At 36.3% G+C, this 20938-nt stretch overlaps 1 protein-coding gene across 6 annotated transcripts in view; it reads right to left on the bottom strand.

Moving 5' to 3' along the window:
* The window catches only part of TCF4 (transcription factor 4), a 366762-nt gene that overhangs the window by 119356 nt on the left and 226468 nt on the right, over positions 1–20938 (bottom strand). For all 6 annotated transcript variants that reach the window (XR_002732953.1, XM_031934570.1, XM_023218359.1 and 3 more), the window contains 2 exons: positions 9094–9223; positions 8579–8628 (listed from right to left, as the gene is read on the bottom strand). Coding sequence is in view for 5 of the 6 variants with exons in the window: in XM_031934570.1 (XP_031790430.1) it covers positions 8579–8628; positions 9094–9223 (180 nt within the window). In the remaining variant the exon portion in view is untranslated. The remainder of the gene's footprint in view (positions 1–8578; positions 8629–9093; positions 9224–20938) is intronic.

Below are 20938 nucleotides of genomic sequence, written 5' to 3'. Positions count from 1 at the left end.
TATTTTATTTTTCAAATGCATGACTTTCTTAAAAGGCTACATGGTACACTCTTTAAAATGCTAAGATTATTCCTACAAATTATGATGCAAGTGACACAAGACTGCAAACTTCATTAAACGTGAAGAATCTTAGTTGTAAAGCTCCACGATTTAAATAAGAATACACAGAAGAAAAAGACATGTTCCACGTTACATGATGTGTCTAGTTTTTAGCTGCAATGAAAAATATGCTTTGAATAAGTATAGATGGAGAAAGGAATGAATGAATTAATGAACCTGCTTTTTTCCCCTTCTACCTGGGCACTCCCAGCTTGTTACTGTCGGGTTTCACTTATATCAACACTGGGTGAAGTTACTGATATACTCACTAAAGGGAAAATGAAATAGCATTTATCTGTAAAATAATTACTGACTGCAGTTTGAGTTTTGTAATCCCAACTATATCTGTTCATAATAAATATGTTTAATTCCGTTTTCTTTGCCGTTATCAATTAAGCCACAGATTATATATGCCAATGTCTTATATATCTCTAAAAATAAAATGCATATTAACACACTATATTAGGGAACCCAAGGTTCTTGCAATGCAATTTCACTCCTGAATCATATGCCTGAGTATTAAATGGCAGAATTTCGAATTTATTTTATATAACAATACTTTCAAATAGTACAATAGATACAGAAAAGTGCTTTTCTACTTAACCAAATGGTTTAAAAACTGTAAACTATCTCAACAAGTCTAAATCATCAGGCCATAAACATTCTCCTAATAAATCTCAGCTTTAGCACAGTAATACAAAATGACCTAAACACTGCTGCCTCCTTAGACAATTGTTTTTCTCGTCCTTTAATGTCTTGAGTTATGAAACTTTCTTAAGCTAGAGCCCGTTTTTATACTCCACTTATTATTGAATGATTTTGTACTTCAAGTTCGTTTCATAGAAAGCAAGCCAGAAAATATTATTGTACTGTGTGAATATGCCTGAGCACCTGTGAAACAACCCAATTCTCGAAACAGGGTTACTGGAAAACATTAATGCTAAGAATCTGCCACCTACTTGAAACTGCTTTCTCACAGCAGCTAATGATATAATGATATACTGTGCCAATCGGTAGAATGAAAGCCATTACAATATTATTATAAGCAGAATTCAGGAGGCATATTTAGAATGATACGGGCTGTGGAGGGAGGAGGCTCCTATAGACACTTAGGTATTCTTTCTCAGATGTCATCAAAATAATTGTTCCAAAGTAGCATTTTCCTAAAATCCCTAATGGTAACAGCAAGTGGTAACAGTGACACTTTTTGTATGTGTGTGTGAGGAATGATACCAGTTTTCATGATTAAGTGTACTTGCAAAGGTCATTTTTATGAGAAAATATAAGTCTTTCTAATATGGCTCCATGTTTCACAAAGGAAATGCCCTTTAATCACTGCCAACATATGGCAACACACTGAGAAATTTTCTTTACAGTTTGCTATGAAGAGAGCTTCACTACGGAATGTTCCTATTTCCTGCTCTACGGAATAATCAAAATAAATTTAGTGAAATTTAACACACACACAGTTCCTCTTCTTATTACTCTGGAAGTAAGCACTTATGTATCAAGTTTCATCCCTAGTGGCTTATTTATGATTAATTCCTCAGTTGACAAAGTCAGACAACAGTGGGTGTCACTAAATCACATAAGTAGAACTCTTAAAATGTTCCTTCCAAAATATAACTTGAGCATTCTTTCAGAAGTGAAATCTATCCATCTCACCAAATCATAAAGCATCTTTATTTTCAACCCTGAAATTTTCCAAAATGCGGAAACTTCTGCACTACCTTAACTTCTCTGAAGAGGGAGTATATGCTCAAGTAAAGCATCAAACTCCTCAAATAGCCTTACACCTATGCAGGAGCTGCAACTTAAAAAAGAATCACTCACGTGCTGCTGTTTTCAGATAAAAAAATAATTAAGTATTTAAAACCACAAGTTTTGCACCACATTTTATAAAAGCTCCTATTCTTTTAAAAGAAGCACATTCATACACATGGGTGCACACACAAACGTGCACACATACATCCTGGGACAGTCGAAATTGATCAAGGCTGAAAATCCTGTGCTATTGCTTGCTTTGAGATGCAATTTTATGTTCAGTTTAATAATTCAGTGCAATTTATGTAAAAATTCAAACAAAAACCAAGACAAAGCAGATGTCTGTCAACAGCCTGACCAAGTATGGATTTTGCCTTAAGAAAATACAACTTTGCCAATTCTCGAAGAGACTCCTTATTCTTTTAGGATTACTGCCACATCTTCTAAGAGAATCTTATTTAGCCCTCCAATTCCTGGTTCATTACTTTCAATGAAAACCTTTAGAATTATTCGAAACCAAAAAAACATAGAAAATGCAGAAATTGTCAGTGATCTGGAAAAAAGGAGAACATTTTGCTATGTTAGCAAATAAAACTTTCAATCAATTAAATTTTAAAAGTTAAAAAATGGTATTCAACCAAATTATCAAGGTATCTATCTATATTATTTCGTAAATATAAATTCACAGTTAAGTTGGATACTACAGAAAAAGGTTTTATTTTCAAAATACATGCAAGCCCTGTTATAATTCTCTCTGGGTAAAGCAGCCCTGCAGTGGTTTCGTACATTTCTCAGTAATTTAAACCACTCTCTAGTCCAAAACTTCACACCAAAATATACTCTTCAGTGAAAATGATAAAGTTCAAAATAGCAGTTCCCAGAAATGTATTTTCTCTTTTCTCAACAAGTCCAGTTTTACACTAAATACTATTATTCCAGCTGCTAACATCGTAACGAAAGTCCTGATAAATCTTAGCATGCAAAATAGTATTTTGAATACTTGATTAAAAATAAAAACTCGTTGGGGAGCAGGATGATACATCAGGCACCACTCCTCAGAAGAGCTCACTGAGTAGAAAAATGAGGCACTGCTGGCCACGAAGGCCTCTTTCTTGTGGAAGGAATGAACTGGTGGTGTTTCGTTTGAGTGTTTGGGGCATATAACATTTTCGTTTGTAAAGATAAAACAGGAATAGATCAAAAATACACAAACTTTTCATCCACAGTTAACTTTGGTACTTGTCTTCTCCTTTATGTTTCTTCTCTCTTTCTATCTAAAATACGCACAGCAGAAGCCTTCTTTTTTAAAGGGCACAGGATTGGGCTTCAAGGCAGAGAAGAGGAGGATAGTGGATGAAGGAGCTCATTATTCCAAAATTCCAAACAGAAATTCAGAAATCCTTGAGCAAACTTCTGGGATATTAGAATGCTTAATGGTATAGACATTGAGTATTTGCAAGCATCTTGTGTGCTTTCTAAAAAATTTTTAATGGAGTAAGAGCCTCCAATGAAAACAAATAAAGAGAGTCTCTTATATTTTTTCATATACCAGCAATTCATAAAAATCATAACCTCTATAGCCTCAATGTGCAATAGAGAAGATTGGTTTTCATGAAAAAAACAAAACAAAACAAAACACAAAACGCACATGCTGAACTAGAAGTCTTTGGTTTAGCAAATTCAGCATTAACTGCACACACACAAAAATACTTTCTTTGTCATGAATATTTTCTCAGCTTTCACTGTTGCCCATTGTCATGTTATACATGCCGTGTAAATTGTGTGAATAGTTTTGTCCTATTTGAGATGACTTAATTGTGCCACTCTTAACCTCCTTCTTGCCTAAACATTAATTAATAAGCACAATTTTAATATCCAAACCTCATATTCCAATATCTTTAATTAGAAAATGGGTACACTAAGTGTAAAAGTGAATACTAAGAGCTATCTTAATATTTTAAACACTTGCAGTTATACTTCTTCACAAAGTATCTATCTCTGCAGGGATGAACCTTGAAGAGCTTCCTCCTTTTACATCTTATCACACAATCAGCTACTTCTAGACTTTCCTAAAAAGGATAGAGCCCAGATGGCTGATATTTAGTTCCCTTGTGATAGATATTATATTTCAATAAAACTTTCATCTTAAAGAAAATTGTATTATTACTTGTTAAAATTTGTTGACTTCATGTCAACAAAAAGCATTTTTCTGATTTCCCTATGATCAGTTTCAAAAGTGATGTAGGAAATTATATATTTCTGAGTTCAGTACTGATTTTTAAAATCATACATAATTTCCAGGCCACTGATAAGGAATAAACAATTTACCAATATCTCTTTTAAATTGTCTGTGATTTCTTCAAGCACCTGGGAAAAAGGGGGTTTTTCCTAAATAGCTCAAGATATGGATTCAACATCATGTTTGAAATCTTCAAATATGAAAGTTTTTATATAACACAAAATACGTAGGATATTTAAGGCCATTAGCATTACTCATTTTTCTTGATACCCCTAATAATCACTTCTGTAAAGGAAACTCTAATCCAGACTTAAATATTTCATTTTATTTAAGAATTCTTTCCTTATGAAAATTGGTGAACCTAGTATCTAATACACATTGTTTTTATTTTTCAAACCCACCTATTGATTAATTTATGTCACAAATATTCTTGAAGTGTCCAAATCTTATTTTAGAATCTTTATAATAGCAGAAATTATTTATCTTAGGATCCATGTGTCCCAAATCATCTCTGACCACTTAAAGTTTGCCAGGTCTTCCTAAGTTTTAAAACAAAAAATACACACAAAACCCCTCTGTAATTTAACGTAGAAAAAAGACTTTACCGAAAAGTACAGTTTTAGGAAAGATCACCAGAGAGGAGGGGTCATAAACTATTTCTAAGGATAAAACATTGTTTCCAGAAAAATAATCTGATGTTCAAGAGATTCCAACTGGGGTCATGGTGAGACCATCATTAAAGTTTCAAATCAGATTACAAGTGGAGACAAATACCACCAAAGTTTGAAGTAGAAAGTTTGTAGTTGTTAACAGTTTCTGATAAAATGTATATAATTCTGAAATACTTCAAATTCTAAGATAAAAGTTTTACAAGTTTACATGTTGATGGGCAGAATAAAGTTTCCAAAAGAGAATGCCTTTGTTTTGTTTGTGTGTTTGATGAAAGTATCTTAAAACAGCACAATGTAAAATTTTTTGCTACTTTCTAGATTTTAGTACTTTCATGTTAATTTCTTTCAAGAATCATGAATCCTTTTTATCCAAAACTTTAATTTACTAGAGTCCTTTTTTCTCTGTACGAATTCATGATTCAATGTGTATGATTATTAGGCTATATAAAACAAATTTATTGAAATGAGCAGTAAAGTTGCAAAATATTGAGTTTAAGATGAAATATGGTTTGAAACGGAAAACCAAAATGTAGACATCTAGCAAAACAAGATGTTCTCATGTAGATTCAAGAGCTTAGACATGCAAAATAAATTCTGACATCAACAAAGACAACACTTCATTACTAAGGTCTTCGCAAAAAATGAGGGCTACGAGAAATTGGGATGTGACTAAAAAGAGCAACATACTAAAATATGAACCGAAAAGATAAAAATGTACTGCGGCAATAAGCAGAGCTCTCGTGGGCAATTTAGATAGCTGTCTTTCACACAGGCTTTCCTTTAAAAAAAATAATCTCCCTAGCAAGTACTGGTCTATGTGCACTAGAGGGACAGTCTTCCCCCCTACACACTGTGCTTGTCCTGTAGACCCTGCCTGGTGGGTCTTCTGTTACCCCATCATCGTGTCATCCTTCCACAGTGATGTAAGGTCTCTAGATGCAGCACACAGTACAAACACACATTCGTGGATCCTGCCAGATCCATGGCATGATGTCGGGCCAGGCCTATGTTTTCTCTCTCCCACAGATGCTGCAGTGTTTTCAAAACAGGGCCAGGCAATCCCCTCTCTCTCCTGATAGCCTGGGAGGAAGAGCCAGCCTAATGGGAGCAGAAGAAGTCCAGTCTCCGTACCACAGGCGTGTCACAAATAATACCTGATGATGCAGTGTCACCGTTTAAGTTTTCTTCCTTTTATTATAAGGGAAAGAGAGGGCCCATTTCAAAATGGGGGGGAAAGTGAGTTGCCACAACAGATTGTGACAGATTTATTACTATTTGTCATGGTAAATATGTATCAAAGAAAACATATAAGTGTCTTTATGTAGTCATAATCACTTCAAAGGAAAACTTTTATTATCTCTAATCTTTTAGTATCTGTTATACAAATACTCATACATACTGAAACAAATTTAAGAAGTATCTCTTATCAAATAGTCATAATTTTATTGGAGCTTCAAAAAAAAAGCATGGTAGAGGTCTAAAAATATAGAAATACAGATCTGCTAGGAGAAAGGTCTTGACTGTGTCTACTGCAGACCTTTTTTGGAATCAAGTTAAAATAAATATTTTGTGTGGTGGTAAGCCATGTGGATCTTGCTGTAAGTAATAAGCAATTGATATTTACAACAAAGCTTACATAAACTAAGTTAAATTGCCATGAAAATAGAGCTGAGATTTTTTTAGGTAATGAGTAAATGGATGATTAAATTATAAAATTACCCAAACACATTCTTCTTGCTCAAAAATTAGGGTTAAAAATTTCATTTTTAATTGTATTTTCTTCCTCATATTTCAGAAAAAAAGGCTATTCATCAAAGTGTTTCATAAGGACCATGAAAACATTTAGTCAAGATAAAACTCCTAAGAAGAGTAAATCCTAAACTGACCAATAAAAACCAAAAATTAAATAGAATAAAACTAAATTCCTAATTCTCAAGTTTTGTTTATTGGGAAAAAAAGGAAAAATATTTTTATATTTCTGAACGTATCACAACCTAGCAGCAACACCTAAATTGTCTTAACAGCAAAGGAAACACTGTACCAGTAAAATTTTCTAAAGGGGCCAGTTAGCTATAGGGAAATACTTAATTATTTACAACGAATTATGAAAATTGCTGCTGACAATGATTAAGCATATACATGCCATCCGATGCCACACCAATGCACTCCTTAGAAATTGTCTAGATTTCTACCTAATCTTAGCATTGGATAAAACAAGCTAATTTTAATAGGAGGTATAAAGAGGGTAGGATAGCTTTAAGTCTTTTATGGCTTTTATAGGATAGTTATTCCATTGTGTCAGAACATCCAAAGGTCCACTAAATGCATTTAATATTGCCCATATTAAGTTCAGGCATGTTTAAAATGTAAACAGCTGTTAGGACTATATCATTTGAAGTTGTCATAAAACCTATTAAAAGCTAAAGTTTCATCAACATTAAATCCACCCCTGACTTCAAGCTTAAAATATGCGATAAAATCCTTTGGGTATATTAGTCAATCTCAATACAACACAGAAATTCAAAGAATAAACAACTGAGTACAATTTTAAGTGACTTATTGATAGTTGAAAGTGACTATACACCATTGGCAATCTTATTTACACAATATTTTTCTATATTTATGAATAATTTTGTGATGCTTCTTCAACATCACCAACTCTATGATAATCAGCACACAAAATTTACTCTTTTTCCTGATAAGACTTATTCTGATACATTCATTTAATAATTGTTCGGATGAGCTGAACTGAAATCAAGTCAAATACACAGGTGTTTGGGTTAATCTAATCTTAGCACATTTGCAAAACCTATTATTCTTCTAATACATCAAAAAGGAAATGAAACTAATATGCAAGCATTGATTGGTAATATAAGAAATCTAAATATGATTTTATATTAAAGTATAAAAACATAATAAAGTTCATTAGCATTCTTTTCAAAGAATACTAGTACTCTACAGAATTAAATCAAAACTTTGTATCACAGGAAGGAAGAATGAAAAAAAGGAGGAAGGATAAAGACACAGAGATATAAGAGAGGAAACTATGTTTTTATTTTATGTAAGGAGAAAATTACCAGAAATGGACTAGTCCTAAACAAAATTAAATACAATTATCTAGGAACGTAAGAATTCAAAATATGATATCATGTATTAAGTTGTGATCACAACCAGCTTTTGCTGTGCTGGGGAGCTGGGGGCGGGTGGGGGATATTAGCAACTTCCGCATAGAGCTCCAGCTATTAAAAAGACCCAGAATGCTCTTGGTTACAGCTGACTTCTTCTAGTTGTCACCTGGTAGTAAAGACACAAATGGCTACTGATGCAGCTACCTTTGCAGCCTTTATTCAGCAACCTCTCCAGAAAATAGAGACATTCTTCCTGCACTCTGGGCTGAAACCCATGTAAATTTTTCCTAAATCCTCTCCACAAATCTCCTTTCGCATGCAAATCCATAAATCATCATAATACTGACAAAGAATTTAACCAACACATGAAACTAATACTCATTCTCTTGAAAGCCCTGTACAGGTAAAACTCCTCAAACTTCAGGCACCTTTTCAAGGCTCTCTTTAGAGCTTAACCTGCTGAATATCAACATAACCACCCAGTCTTCCAGGAGGAGAAATTAATCACTCCAATGTGGGTCAGGTGGCTGGATGTGCAGGTCATTTCTACCTCATCCACCTTCTAGATAAACGTGCTGCTCTGGGCGCATGGAAACTCATTTACCTCTATCTCCTTCCCATCGAGACAAAACAGAACAAAATAAGCAATATACAAAGCAGAAACAAGCAGTACTTACTGAAGATGGCAAACCTGGAGGAACTTTTCGAACTTTCTTTGTCTGTACCTCTGAAAGAAAATGAAGATGCTGTCAGCTCCCAAATGCCCATTTTCCTAACTAAGATAGATTAAACCACAAAGCCTTCTAGATGATACCACATTTCCTTAAATCATTACCTTAGCAAACTGTAGTTACCATGATCACATCTGATACTAGCAGAAATCAAATGCTGCCTTGTTCTTAAAAATGAAGACATTTAACTTTTTGCTACTTTGATCTTTTAAAAGCTTCCTTATGGGTGCAGCCAAGAGAAAAACTAGAAATAAGCAGACACCAAAAAAGTTCTGCTACCGTAAGTTGTTAACGTACCTACTCAGTGTACTGGGGCGAAGTCTCCAGGATGACAACTGAGCCAAATTTTATGGTTTTTTTGGGGTGGGAGGTAGGATGAGGGGGCGATATTTTAATGAAAGAAAGAAAAAAAGAAAAAGGCATAATCATCCCTCAGGCATTCAAACAAAGGAACACCTTACCCATGGCACTACTGTGAAGAGGCCTCCTTCGGGGATTATTGCTAGAATACTGATAGTACTGGGAACCAGGTTTGGTGGGCGAAAGGGTTCCTGGGTTGCCCATATCCATGTCACCTCCAAGGAGACTCTGCTAAAAGGTTAAAAAGGGAAAACAAACATATAAGTTTAATTTTTTACTTTCACCACCTCCCAACTGATTGTTAACACTTAAACCAATGCAATAAAGCAAACGGCATCTGCTAAGCTGAGACAATTAAAACAAAACAAAAACTCAAAAGAAAGGCAGCCTAAGAAGCTATCACAGTTTGTGAATTTTTAATTCTTTACTTTCAGAAGGAAAGTAGATGATTCCCTTTAAACAGTATTTTTTTAAGTCTTTTAAGATGACTCACGTTTTAATTTCACAAAACAAATGGCATTTATATAAGACTAATGTTTCCTTTCTCTAGACTTAGGCTCATATCTGGGAACTATTCATCCCCTTCCTTAACAAGAAGAATCTCATTTTGTGAACGCACACAACTTCCCCCGGCTGCACGCACTGGGAGTGAGTGTAGCCTATGAACTCGACTGAGAACCCTGCCTCTCTGTACCGCATATCATGATTCTCCACGAACTGTCATAGCACCCACAGAAGAGAAAATGCCAACTGAAACAAGAGGAAATTCAAATCCTCACACTAACTCTCAAAATTACAGAAATAGCAGATATTCCACGCTAACAGCCACAAAGGACTTCAGAATGCCCTCTTGAGGTCTATCGGAAGCTAAGACACATCCCACAGATTAAACATTTACCTGAACACTAGAAAACTTCCACAATAACCTATCAGTGTGACAATTATTAAAGTTTTAAAAATGATGACATCAGAAAGATTATATATAATATTACATTTTCTAAAAACTACATAGAAACTTACCCATAATATATAAATCGTCTGATTATACTCTGCATTGAACACATTGTTCTTTTAATTATTCTGATATGCAATAAAACAAGAGTAGATAGTACCATTTATATTAAGAACAAATTCACTGTTTAATAAAGAAATTTTAAAATTAAGTACTAAAAATCTAACTTTATCGTTACTTGTAATCAACTTTTACTGACTGAACTAATTACTGTCCTTGATAAAGTACAGAATGTGTTTTCCCTAATCTAAATTCTAATCACCATGTCACTCACAACAGACTTAGGGATGCTTCACTAACACACTATTCACATGCAAAATACTCTAAATAGGCCAATTATGACTCTGCCCCTGTTCCCTGGTTAACCCGCTGAGAACTGAAAAATTTCACAAGGCAGTCACCAACTAAAACAAAGCGTCCTTGTTTTAAATTAAGACAGTCTTTTTGATTCCTAAATAGCTCAACAAAGTGGCATGTCTTCTAGTGAAAGCAGTTGGTCAAATATGACCCATAAGCTGGAAAATCAAAAATTCAAACCTCCCCTTTCCACCGCCATATAGCTAAATATCATAAAGAGAACCTCTCTATTCCAAGGGGTTTTTCTGAGTGTTGGATGAGTCATATATAAAGGACTAATCAGCTACTGACAAGCTCGCCTTTACTGATTCCAGCTTAAGACTTTTTCAAGAGATATGTAATAAACATTACTTCAAAATACAACTTCAAGGATGAGATTTCAGATTGAGAGCACATTTTGAGTAATAAACTCATTGCTAGTATCTTAGTGTTTACCACATAAATACCTGATAAAACCAGATTTATCAGATAAAAATCTGACATCTGTACGCTCAACTATTGCCTCTTTTGAACCTAAGAGACATATTAAAACACTACACAATGCAAACTAAAACATAAGGCTTATTATAATAAAGTTTTGTATAAATCAGAAATCTAGTAACAAATAATTTATCATTTAGGAGTGGCATTCAAAAATGTTTGAATCTCAACCTAAATTTCACTCTTGGCATTTCTTATTAACAAAGAAAGTTATAGTGAAGTCTGTGTCCAAGTTTTCTTTGAAATTTCCATCAATAAAGCTGTGAATGATTTGAAATCGCAACCTCCTTACAGTTTGGTAAATCCACGAATGAGTCTTCATTTCATTGGAAAGGAGTTTGAAAATAACTTCGTATGCTAGACACAAATCACCCCTATTTCTTCATTTTCCCTTTTCTAGAAGTATATAAAATATTCAGAAAAGGGCTGAGCAAATACGTTGAAATGCTTGCTTGTGTTTTTAAATGAGTTTAACCACTGGTTAATTCTTCTTGGTCCTGGTGGCAAAGGTTTTCACTCTCAAGAAATTAAATGCATTCAAGGGGTCAAGCTAAAAACACATACTTGCTACACTGTCTTTTAGCAGCATTCACAATAGAGCTGTGAAAAATATAAAATGATAACTACAAAACAGCTACAGGCTGTGGTTGGCCTTATTGTTGTTAATTTAAAAGAAAATAATTTCATGGGCTAGTCATAATGAATCACACATCTAACTCTTATATATGCAGGCGCAAGGGCTATGTGCAGTAACATAGTACTAGGACCAGATAGCACTTACAAACCTTTAGTGGTTCCTGTTAATCTTTATTTTTTTCACAAAGCACATTCCTGTTTCTTTCTCCTTAGACCTGTTTGTTCCTATTTCTTTCTCCCTTGGACAATAGAATCATTCTTCTAAAGCAACAAAATAAACATTTCCTCACATTTAAGGGGGCCCTAAACACCTCCTTAGGGAAAATGAAGATAAAAATATATGTGTTCTTATTATAGAGTATACTTATAAAGTGAACAATGACCATTTACTATTGTTTGGCCTTTACGTCACATACTTAACTCTCTGTAGCAATGAGAAAGATAAATTTTCCACTGGCTGAAAAATCTGAGTTTACGAATTTTAAAAAGTGAACAGCATGTGATTTAAAGTAAATTAAATTTTGCACAAAATGAATAAGGTATTTGTTTATATTATGAATTTACCTGCATATATATATACATATATATGTATATGTATATGTGTGTGTGTGTGTGTGTGTGTGTGTGTATAGCTCTAAAGACAAGTTTATGCTTGATAAAAGTTAAGCTTGAAAACTATGTCTGCTTTCAAATGGGCAAATTCATCCTGGCCTTAAACAGGATTATAATGGTTTTAGGTTTTTCACATTGTGCAAGCTCATGTTCTGCGGTTATGCTGGGTCCCAGTAGTAGGCTGCCCGAATCTGCCAGGAAACACTGGAGGCAGATGTGGCATCTGGCAGAGCTAACCTGTAAATCTTAAACCCATAGTTTAGCATTTTACTTAACTGTTCACAGTGTGATGAGACAAGCCCTTCCCCTTACTTGCTCCTATTTTTCTTCCCAAAAGACTTACAATACCATAACCAACGAATAAAACACACTGACTTTGTCAACCAGGTTGCAATGTTTTGGGGTTCACCCTCTGCAGCCAATTCCCCTGCAAATGGCCATTCCTAACTTGGCCATTCAAATCCCCAAATACAGCACTCTGTGTCTTTTTCAATTAAAATTTGGTTGTTTGTTTTACATCAGATTTGTTTGTTTTACATCAGATATGGGTCTCAGAATGTCTTTCGAACACATTCTCAACTCTGCCCCCATTCTGTTTCCGGGGAGCTTCTTAACAACCTTGATCAACCACTGAACTTTGCTTATACAACCGAGAAAGCAAACCATGAATTAAACTTGAGTAACAGAAAAGCAGCATATATCTCAAATTAGATTTATAACTGAATGGCAATCAAAAATAGAACTCACTGCTTGAAGCTTAAATTATCAACTTTTTTCTTGTTAAACTAAAATCATCTTGCTCTGAACTATTATTTCATTTCAGTCAGCACTTTAAATGTAATGGGTGGGTGGTACATTTCTAAAAGGGAAGATTATATTTACACTTAATTATAGATATGACTGAGATCACAGTACGACAAATACTGCTTTTTTGACTTATAATTAATGCATCTAATAGGTGAATGACCTTGAATTTCAGAGTTGGAACCTGGGAGAGGGAAAAAAGAAGTAGGAGAAAGAACATCTCTGGAGAAAAGCAAATGTGCCCCTGGTTTCTCAGGGCTTTCTCGATTCTGCGTCACTCCCATTACGTTGTGATCTGCTATCAGACACAACATCTTGGGGGGATGCTGCAGAACAGAGAAAAGCAGTCTCAGATGAAACCAGATTAAGCTCCTTTTCTGAACTATTGCCAAATGCTTGTGAGTCTAATTCATGTTTGGGTATTCTAGTACTCACACAGCTGCAATTCTATTCTTTCATCACAAACCTAAGTGATGTATAGTGGCTTTGTATGGTGAACTGACTCTATAAAGCCAGGATTTTGTAAAATTTTAATACGGAAAAAAAATTCTGAACCACTGTAAAACTTACGAACGCAAAATACATGTGAGGTATCTACCAGACTTTGTGGCGTTAAATGCAAAACACACATTGAGTGAAATTACAAATTAGATTTGTTTAAAATACCTTTTATCACAACTGAGGTCATTTCTACATAGTTAATTCTGCACAGAATCGGGTTTTCAAACACACTGCTGAATAAGATTCCTAACAGCCATGGGGAAGCTTCTGTAAATCCCTGTCGAATAGTTGCTGCTGAATTTGCCATTCTGACCACAGAAGGGCCATTGCTGACTTACTACAGTAGCAGGAGGAGGGCGATAATTTTGCTGCTGTTGGCACATACTCTGCAACCTAGAATATATCTCGCACCAAAGGGCAATGAAGAACACAATATTTCCACCTGTCCACTTTTGAACTTCAAAGCTCAAAATTGAAGGTCAGTCTTTGGACAGTCTTCATTCCTGATCCCAAGAGTATAGCTTTATAATTTATTTTTATTTCTGTCCTATGCTTGGTTTCAACAAAACAGGACTTGGGCAACTTACAAAGAGTAAGATATCTTGCAAATCAGGAACCTAAAAGACCGTTGTGCTGTAGAGAAATGCAAATTATTGAAATTATTATTTAGCAAATATTTTAAAGGCTTTTTGTCAGTGTTTTTTATTTCTACATTAAACATGTAATGCACACTGTGTCTGTAACAAGTCAGAAGTAGAATTCAAATCTATTAAGGAAAGAGGGAGGACTTTAAGGTCACACCAATCTGGTTGAACCTTAGCTCAAAGAAATACAGACAATGTAATTGGGGGTTAGTTATGCAACTGCTCTAAACCGTATTTTCTTCCCCTGTAAAAAGGGACTAATAAGAGCTCTATCATAGCGTTATCAGGAATAGATGAAACAACATATGTAAAATGTTCTGCAGACCCAGAGGCCAGCACAGAGCTTACCTCTTCCTTATGTCCCACACAAAATAGTCCCATATTACAATCCACAGATTATTATTGAAAAGATGCATCAAAAGTTATGAGTGATCATTAGATTATCTATTTTCAGATAAAAAAGTACAAGCTGTGACAATAATTTGGAAAAGTTACTATAAAAAGCTAAAAATGAGTTATATATGCAAGTCTACATAACAACGATGACAGCCTCATGGCCTAGAGCTACACTGGCAACAAGAAACGACTAGGTTTTTTTCCATATTTAATAAAGAAATCGCCCAACAATCTCCATAATTACATTTAAGTGGCCATGTTCCTAGAACTGCCACAAGGATGAGTTCAGTGGCTCCTTTAATTTTGCTTTTGCACGCATAAGCAAACTGCTACTGTTAATTCAACTGTAGGTATGAACAAAACTAGTTACAGTTAGCCAACTAGACATACGAAAATAAGAAATGTGTTATATGGGATAGAATTTCATAAATCTTGTGATGTTACATTTGAACTCTTGCTAAAGTACTAGTCACTGATAAATAACCTCAAATATCTTTCAATTTTGTGTTTTGCCACTTACAAGGGTAATTACAGGCATTTAATGAACTTTTATGTGATACTTATCAAATGCTGTTTTAAAAACATATATTTTACTTCTCCATGACATCACAAAAAAATAAAAATAAATGAACACACTCCATAGGTTTGGTTGGAAATGTACGTAATTCCCAAAGAATTCAATTGCCTTACACAAAATTATTTATTTTAGTAGTGATTGTACTTCACCAAACATTCAAAAATTCAAATACATTGTCTTTCCTCATAAGGAAACACAACACCTTATATTTAAATGTTATAATGTGATGCAAAGGTTGCCATGGTAACTCGTACTTAATGTATAATAGAGTAATAGTCAAGTAAAGACTCATGCATTTTGGTATGGAAATTATAACTGCCCAAGGGTTGGCAAGATTTATGCATATACCTATTTGACTCTCATATTTTTTAAAAAAGAATATATTATTTATTGTATACACTAAAGCGAGGAGGTTTTCTGATGGTTTCTGAAAATCCATTCTGGAATCCCAGGTCATCTATTACATATTAAAAGGGGGATTATATTTGTTGGTGGGAAGGTAGAAATTTAGCAAAAAGAAAACATTGAGGCAATCAGTAACCTATAATAAAAAATGGATTTGAAGAAATCTTATGTAAACAATACAAAATTTGAGATAACTATCTTCTTTGTCAGTTTAAGCTCCTTCTCAGTTCAGGAAGTTCATTTAATATATAATTCACTATGTAGTAAGTCGATATGCTATAATCACTACTTGCCTTAAAAATGTTTCCTTCAGCAATTCTGTGCCAAAGTAAAAATAGAACAATTTGAATACGACCTGTTAATATACTAGGGAATTAGCAAGACTTTTGCTATAAATATAAACATGTAGCTATAATAAATGTGCTGAAAAATATATTTGGCCAGGTTGCTATTTTAGCAAAATAAAGGCATATCAAACTGTCACAAGTCAGTCTTCATCATATTGCGTGGAAGTTCCATTTCAAGGTTGTTGTAAATATCTGCCCCTCTGAGCAATATGGCAGCCATTTTTATGTAATTGGCCTCCCTGGAGACAGGGACCAGGGTCATGTGGCCTACTCAGCACCCCACACAGAAGCTCAATTATAGCCTAATGCCCAACTCTGTAAGATATCACCAAAACAAAGTATCCCGCTAACAATCTGCACTTGTAAATAAGGCGACACATCCATCACATGATGGGCGGAAACTGAGATTATCTGGAGAAGCAGTAAATGCTCAATGTAATCTGCAACTCATCCTGAAATCATTTAAGTCCTGACCTTCCTTCCAAAGCTATGCACAGCTTCAAGTCAGTCAGAACTTGATGAGCACTAACTTTTTATCTCCCAAGATTCTTTCCTGAATATCTGACCAAGGGTGTATGGCGCAAAGGTCAAACTAGTGGATATGGCAGCTAAAAGAGGAAATGACTTCTTCATGTTTTAAAGTCCTACGCCTGCGCCTGGCACAGAGACCTGCCATGGCAAATGCTCACTAAATACTGAAGTAAATGCAGAACTAATGCTATCGGTCAAATCCAGGGCTTAAATAACTACTGTGCTGCTGTTTTTTAGCATAAATCTTATCTTTGAGTCATTCCAACTACTACTGCTGCTAATAATAACCACCATACTATTAGCATAGGTAGTAATAGTAGTATGAGGAGGAGGATGGATGTGAATATAAGAAGAGTGGCAGGGATGGTAGGTGTAGTAGGAGCAGCAGCAGCTACAAGTCTCAGTGTCCACTAAGTGCCAGGCACAGGTGCAGATCCTTTACATGCTAACAAGGCAGATGATACAAACCCCAATGTACAGATAGGGATGTTCAGAGTGGTTATGTGACCTGACAAATGTCATGTGGCTGGCAAGCAGTGGAGCCAAGCTGGGAATTCAGTTAGGTTTGACTTCAAAGCCTATGCTAGTTCTCTGCTCCACACTCCCCGGCTATCTTCTGTGTACTTGGTTTTTCTCCCCCTCCCTCAACCAGTAGAAGGCTCTTTTTTTTTTTTTTTTTTTTTGAGACGGAGTCTCGCTCTGTTGCCCAGGCTGGAGTGCAGCTGCCGGATCTCAGCTCACTGAAAACTCCGCCTCCCGGGTTTACGCCATTCTCCTGCCTCAGCCTCCCGAGTAGCTGGGATTACAGGCACCCGCCACCTTGCCCGGCTAGTTTTTTGTATTTTTTTAGTAGAGACGGGGTTTCATCGTGTTTGCCAGGATGGTCTCGATCTCCTGACCTCGTGATCCGCCCGTCTTGGCCTCCCAAAGTGCTGGGATTACAGGCTTGAGCCACCGCGCCCGGCCAGAAGGCTCATTTTTAAGTCAAGAGCTTATCCTAAAATTTACTCCATAGGAGCCCATCTAATTAAGTATGGTCAGACAAGCCATGGTGTGAGTGCAATTTACCCCCTGGATAATCCTGGACAATCTGTCTAACCTTGGTGGGCAAAGCTCCTTGTCTGAGAAATGTTGTATAAGAATGTCTACCCATGGTAAGAAGTCAGTTAGATAATACAAAGTGCTTAGCAAAGTTCCTAGCACTTACTGAGGCTTAATTGTAAGGAGTATTTTGAAATATGTTGTATATTTAAAAATCTTACTATATACTAATACAGAATGTGTTATAAGTTTGGATGAAATGATACGATGTATGATATATAAGTCATGCATAGAAAGATTATATAAGTTTCCAATAGGCCCAAGACACGCGAGACTGTAAAACAGCATGCACGCTTGGACAACTGAAATCTCAGTTCTTCAATCTGATCCTCTTACTACCTCCGCCTCTGCTCTCCACAGCTGCCTGCCACTCATCTCTAATCTTGATCTCCACAATGAGGTCAATAATATTCTCTAAAAAGGTTCAAATTCTTTTTCCTTTTCTTTATTAATATTTCTTTTCCCCCAGTCTTCTTCCATTTCAATCCTCTTCCTTCTAGACGTTTCCTTTCACTTCATCTGAAAAATTCATCTGTTGTAACATTTATAGCATTCTATGGAAAGTAACTCTTTTTTCTCCTTTCTAATCTGTGGGATCCTCAAGGGCAGAAAGCGAGCTCCGTTCATCTTTGTATTCCTGGCATCCAACAGAATGGGTCCCGGTACACAGTATGCCCTCAGTACAGGCCAACTGGATAAGATAATGTATTAGCTATGGAAGATGCTTGCATGATTTCAGCCATCACTAGTGTAAACATGCCTTCTCCACCTCTACCCCAGCAGACATGTAATTCCTCCATCTCTATATTCAGCCTTGTCCTCAGCATTCCTCCTGTGCCTCTGGAGTGGTTTTTAAGAACATCACCTCATGAATGCTTCATACAAAACGTAAAATTTGATCCTTAATATGCAAAAGGCTCAACGCATCTTTTCCACAAAACTTCTGCTGATTCCTAATTACACTTTCAGTCCTTTAAAGTACATTTGAAGAGTAAGAACTTGTAATGTCTGTGAGGAAATCAGTTGTTTTTCTAGACACATGATGGCTTACTTTTGTTCTTATCTATGATAGGTTTGGTTGAAAATGGTGAAATTTCTACAATACATAGGGCTATTAAATGGTTCATCATTCACCCAAAGGGCCTGGTTCTAAAAAGAATTTGGAACAGTTGGGATAATGCAGGCACTGCTCAGGAGAAACAGATTCAGTAGTGCCATATAATTCAGTAGAAGAAACACAGAAGGAGAGAGGACAAAGAAACAGCAAGAGAAGGGAATGGTTACTGTGGGAACACAGCACATGAAATAGGCTAGGCGAACTTAAAACGGCTGGCTAAAAATATATGACTCCCCTTAGTAGGTAGCAAGGAAGTCTTAACATGATATTGAGCACTTGGATTCTACCTTCTTAACTACTGACAATAGGCTGGGTCAGCTATTTTTTGTCAAAGCCACAAAAATAGCCATTGGAGACTAGAGATAGAACTTAGATAATTAAGACAACAACTTAAGAACTGAATAAAAATTTCGGTGTATTTCTTCATAGGAAGTGATATGGCCCAATTTTTCTTAGACTATGCGTGCATCAATTTGTCTGAACTCTTCCAACAATGTCAACTTTTCCAGAACGGCACAATTAAATACCTAAAAACAATCTTCTAAGACCGAGGTCACAAAACATTTTTTTAAAGGACCAGATAGAAAATATTTTAGTCTCAGCTGGCTATATGGTCTCTGTTGCAAACTCCCAACTCTGCCATTGTCACACTAAATCAACTGTGCATAATATGTAAATAAACAGGTCAGACAGTGTTCCAGTAAAACTTTATTTATAAAAAGAGGCTGTTGGTTGGATTTAGCCTTAAGTCATAATTTGCTAACTGCCCTCCCCCTCTTTCTTTTTGAGAGAAGTCTCTCTGCCACCAGGCTGGAGTGCAGTGGCACGGTCTTGGCTCACTGCAACCTCCGACTCCCAGGCTCAAGCGATTCTCCTGCCTCAGCTTCCTGAGTAGCTGGCACTATAGGCGCACACCACCATGCCCAGTTAATTTTTGTTATTTTTAGTAGAGATGGAGTTTCACCAAGTTAGCCAGGATGGTTTCAATCTCTTGACCTCGTGATCCACCTATGTTGGCCTCCCAAAGTGCTGGGATTACAGGTGTGAGCCACCACACCTGGCCTGCTAACCCCTTTCCTAAAAGAAAGGTATAGGACATATTCTCAATGTTCAATTACACTGTTGGGGTAGAAATGTCATGAGATTTATGGATGCTATCTTCAGACTTCTCTCTCTCCATCATCCAGCCTCACCTAGAACACTGGTGCACTGTGGACAGAATTGGCCTCCCAAAATTCAGAGCTGCTCCTGTTCCTTCAAGCAGACAAAACTTCAGAACTCGAAAATGCTGAGCCCCCAGCTCTACTCATGGCCAATGTAGTAGGAATCTACCTCCCAGCCCTCTCTTTCCTTTCACACATTTCTCCACTAAGATGCATTGAACACCTACTATGAGCCAGGCACTGTTCTAGGCACTGGGAAGACAGTCCTCATCTGTCTCTTCCCATCCCTGCAGCCTACCTATAGTCAGAGTCATACGGAATTGCTCACATTTTCCTAAGTACTCTCTAGCTCAGACAAACGTTTCTCTGCACTTTTACAAAGGCTAACCTCTCTTCCTGGAAGACCCTTTCTTCCCATTCCACAGCAGAGAAGCCACTTCCAAACAACCCTGAGGACTGGTCAGCTGTTATCTCCTTGAGACTCCTTCGCCAACATAGCTGGGGAGGTCAGCTTCCCTACCCCGGGCTTCAGGCCACTCCCTTATCACAAGACCTTGGCATTACAGGCAGATGTGGGAGGGAATGTCCTCATTGTTGAGTCTCAAGCACCAGCACACACATGCCACTCAGTAAATGGCAGCAATCAGACAAATAACAGCAAGTATCTATACAGTGCTTGGTATGTTTCAGACTGTTGGCTATGCAACTTAGTTAATATTAATAACTCCTCAAGGAGGGGATTCTACTAATACTGCTTTACAAATAAGGTGGCCTGAGGCAGAAATAAGTGAAGTATCCACCCAAGATTATTTGAAAAATATTTGAAGATGCATGAATAACCAAACTGTGTGAACTCCACTCATCTTTCTTACATCTTCTGGACTCACACCGTTCCTGAAAATCTCACATCTGAAATTTTCAGTAATCAACTCATGCTTATCCTGAAATCACATGCTTGGAGCCTCCCAACTGCCTTTTCCTGTCTTATCTCCAATGACTGCCAGTTTCAGAATTTTAACTCTAGTTCAAAGAAAATGGCCAGGTATGGTGGCTCATGCCTGTAATCCCAGCATTTTCAGAGACCAAGGCGGGAGGATCACTTCAGCTCAAGAGTTCAGGAGTTGGAGGCTGCAGTGAGTTACGATGCCACCACTGCACTCCAGCCTGGGCAAGAGAATGAGACTTTGTCTCCAAAAAAAACAAAAAAGAAGAAGAAGGAAGAAGACAGAAGAAGACGGAAGAAGAAGGAAGAAGGAAGAAGGA

The sequence above is a fragment of the Piliocolobus tephrosceles genome, chromosome 18 (genome assembly GCF_002776525.5).
Source record: "Piliocolobus tephrosceles isolate RC106 chromosome 18, ASM277652v3, whole genome shotgun sequence".
Taxonomy (NCBI): Eukaryota; Metazoa; Chordata; class Mammalia; order Primates; family Cercopithecidae; genus Piliocolobus; species Piliocolobus tephrosceles.
The sequence above is the reverse complement of the archived record's forward strand: the minus strand, read 5'-3'. Positions and strand labels throughout refer to the sequence as shown.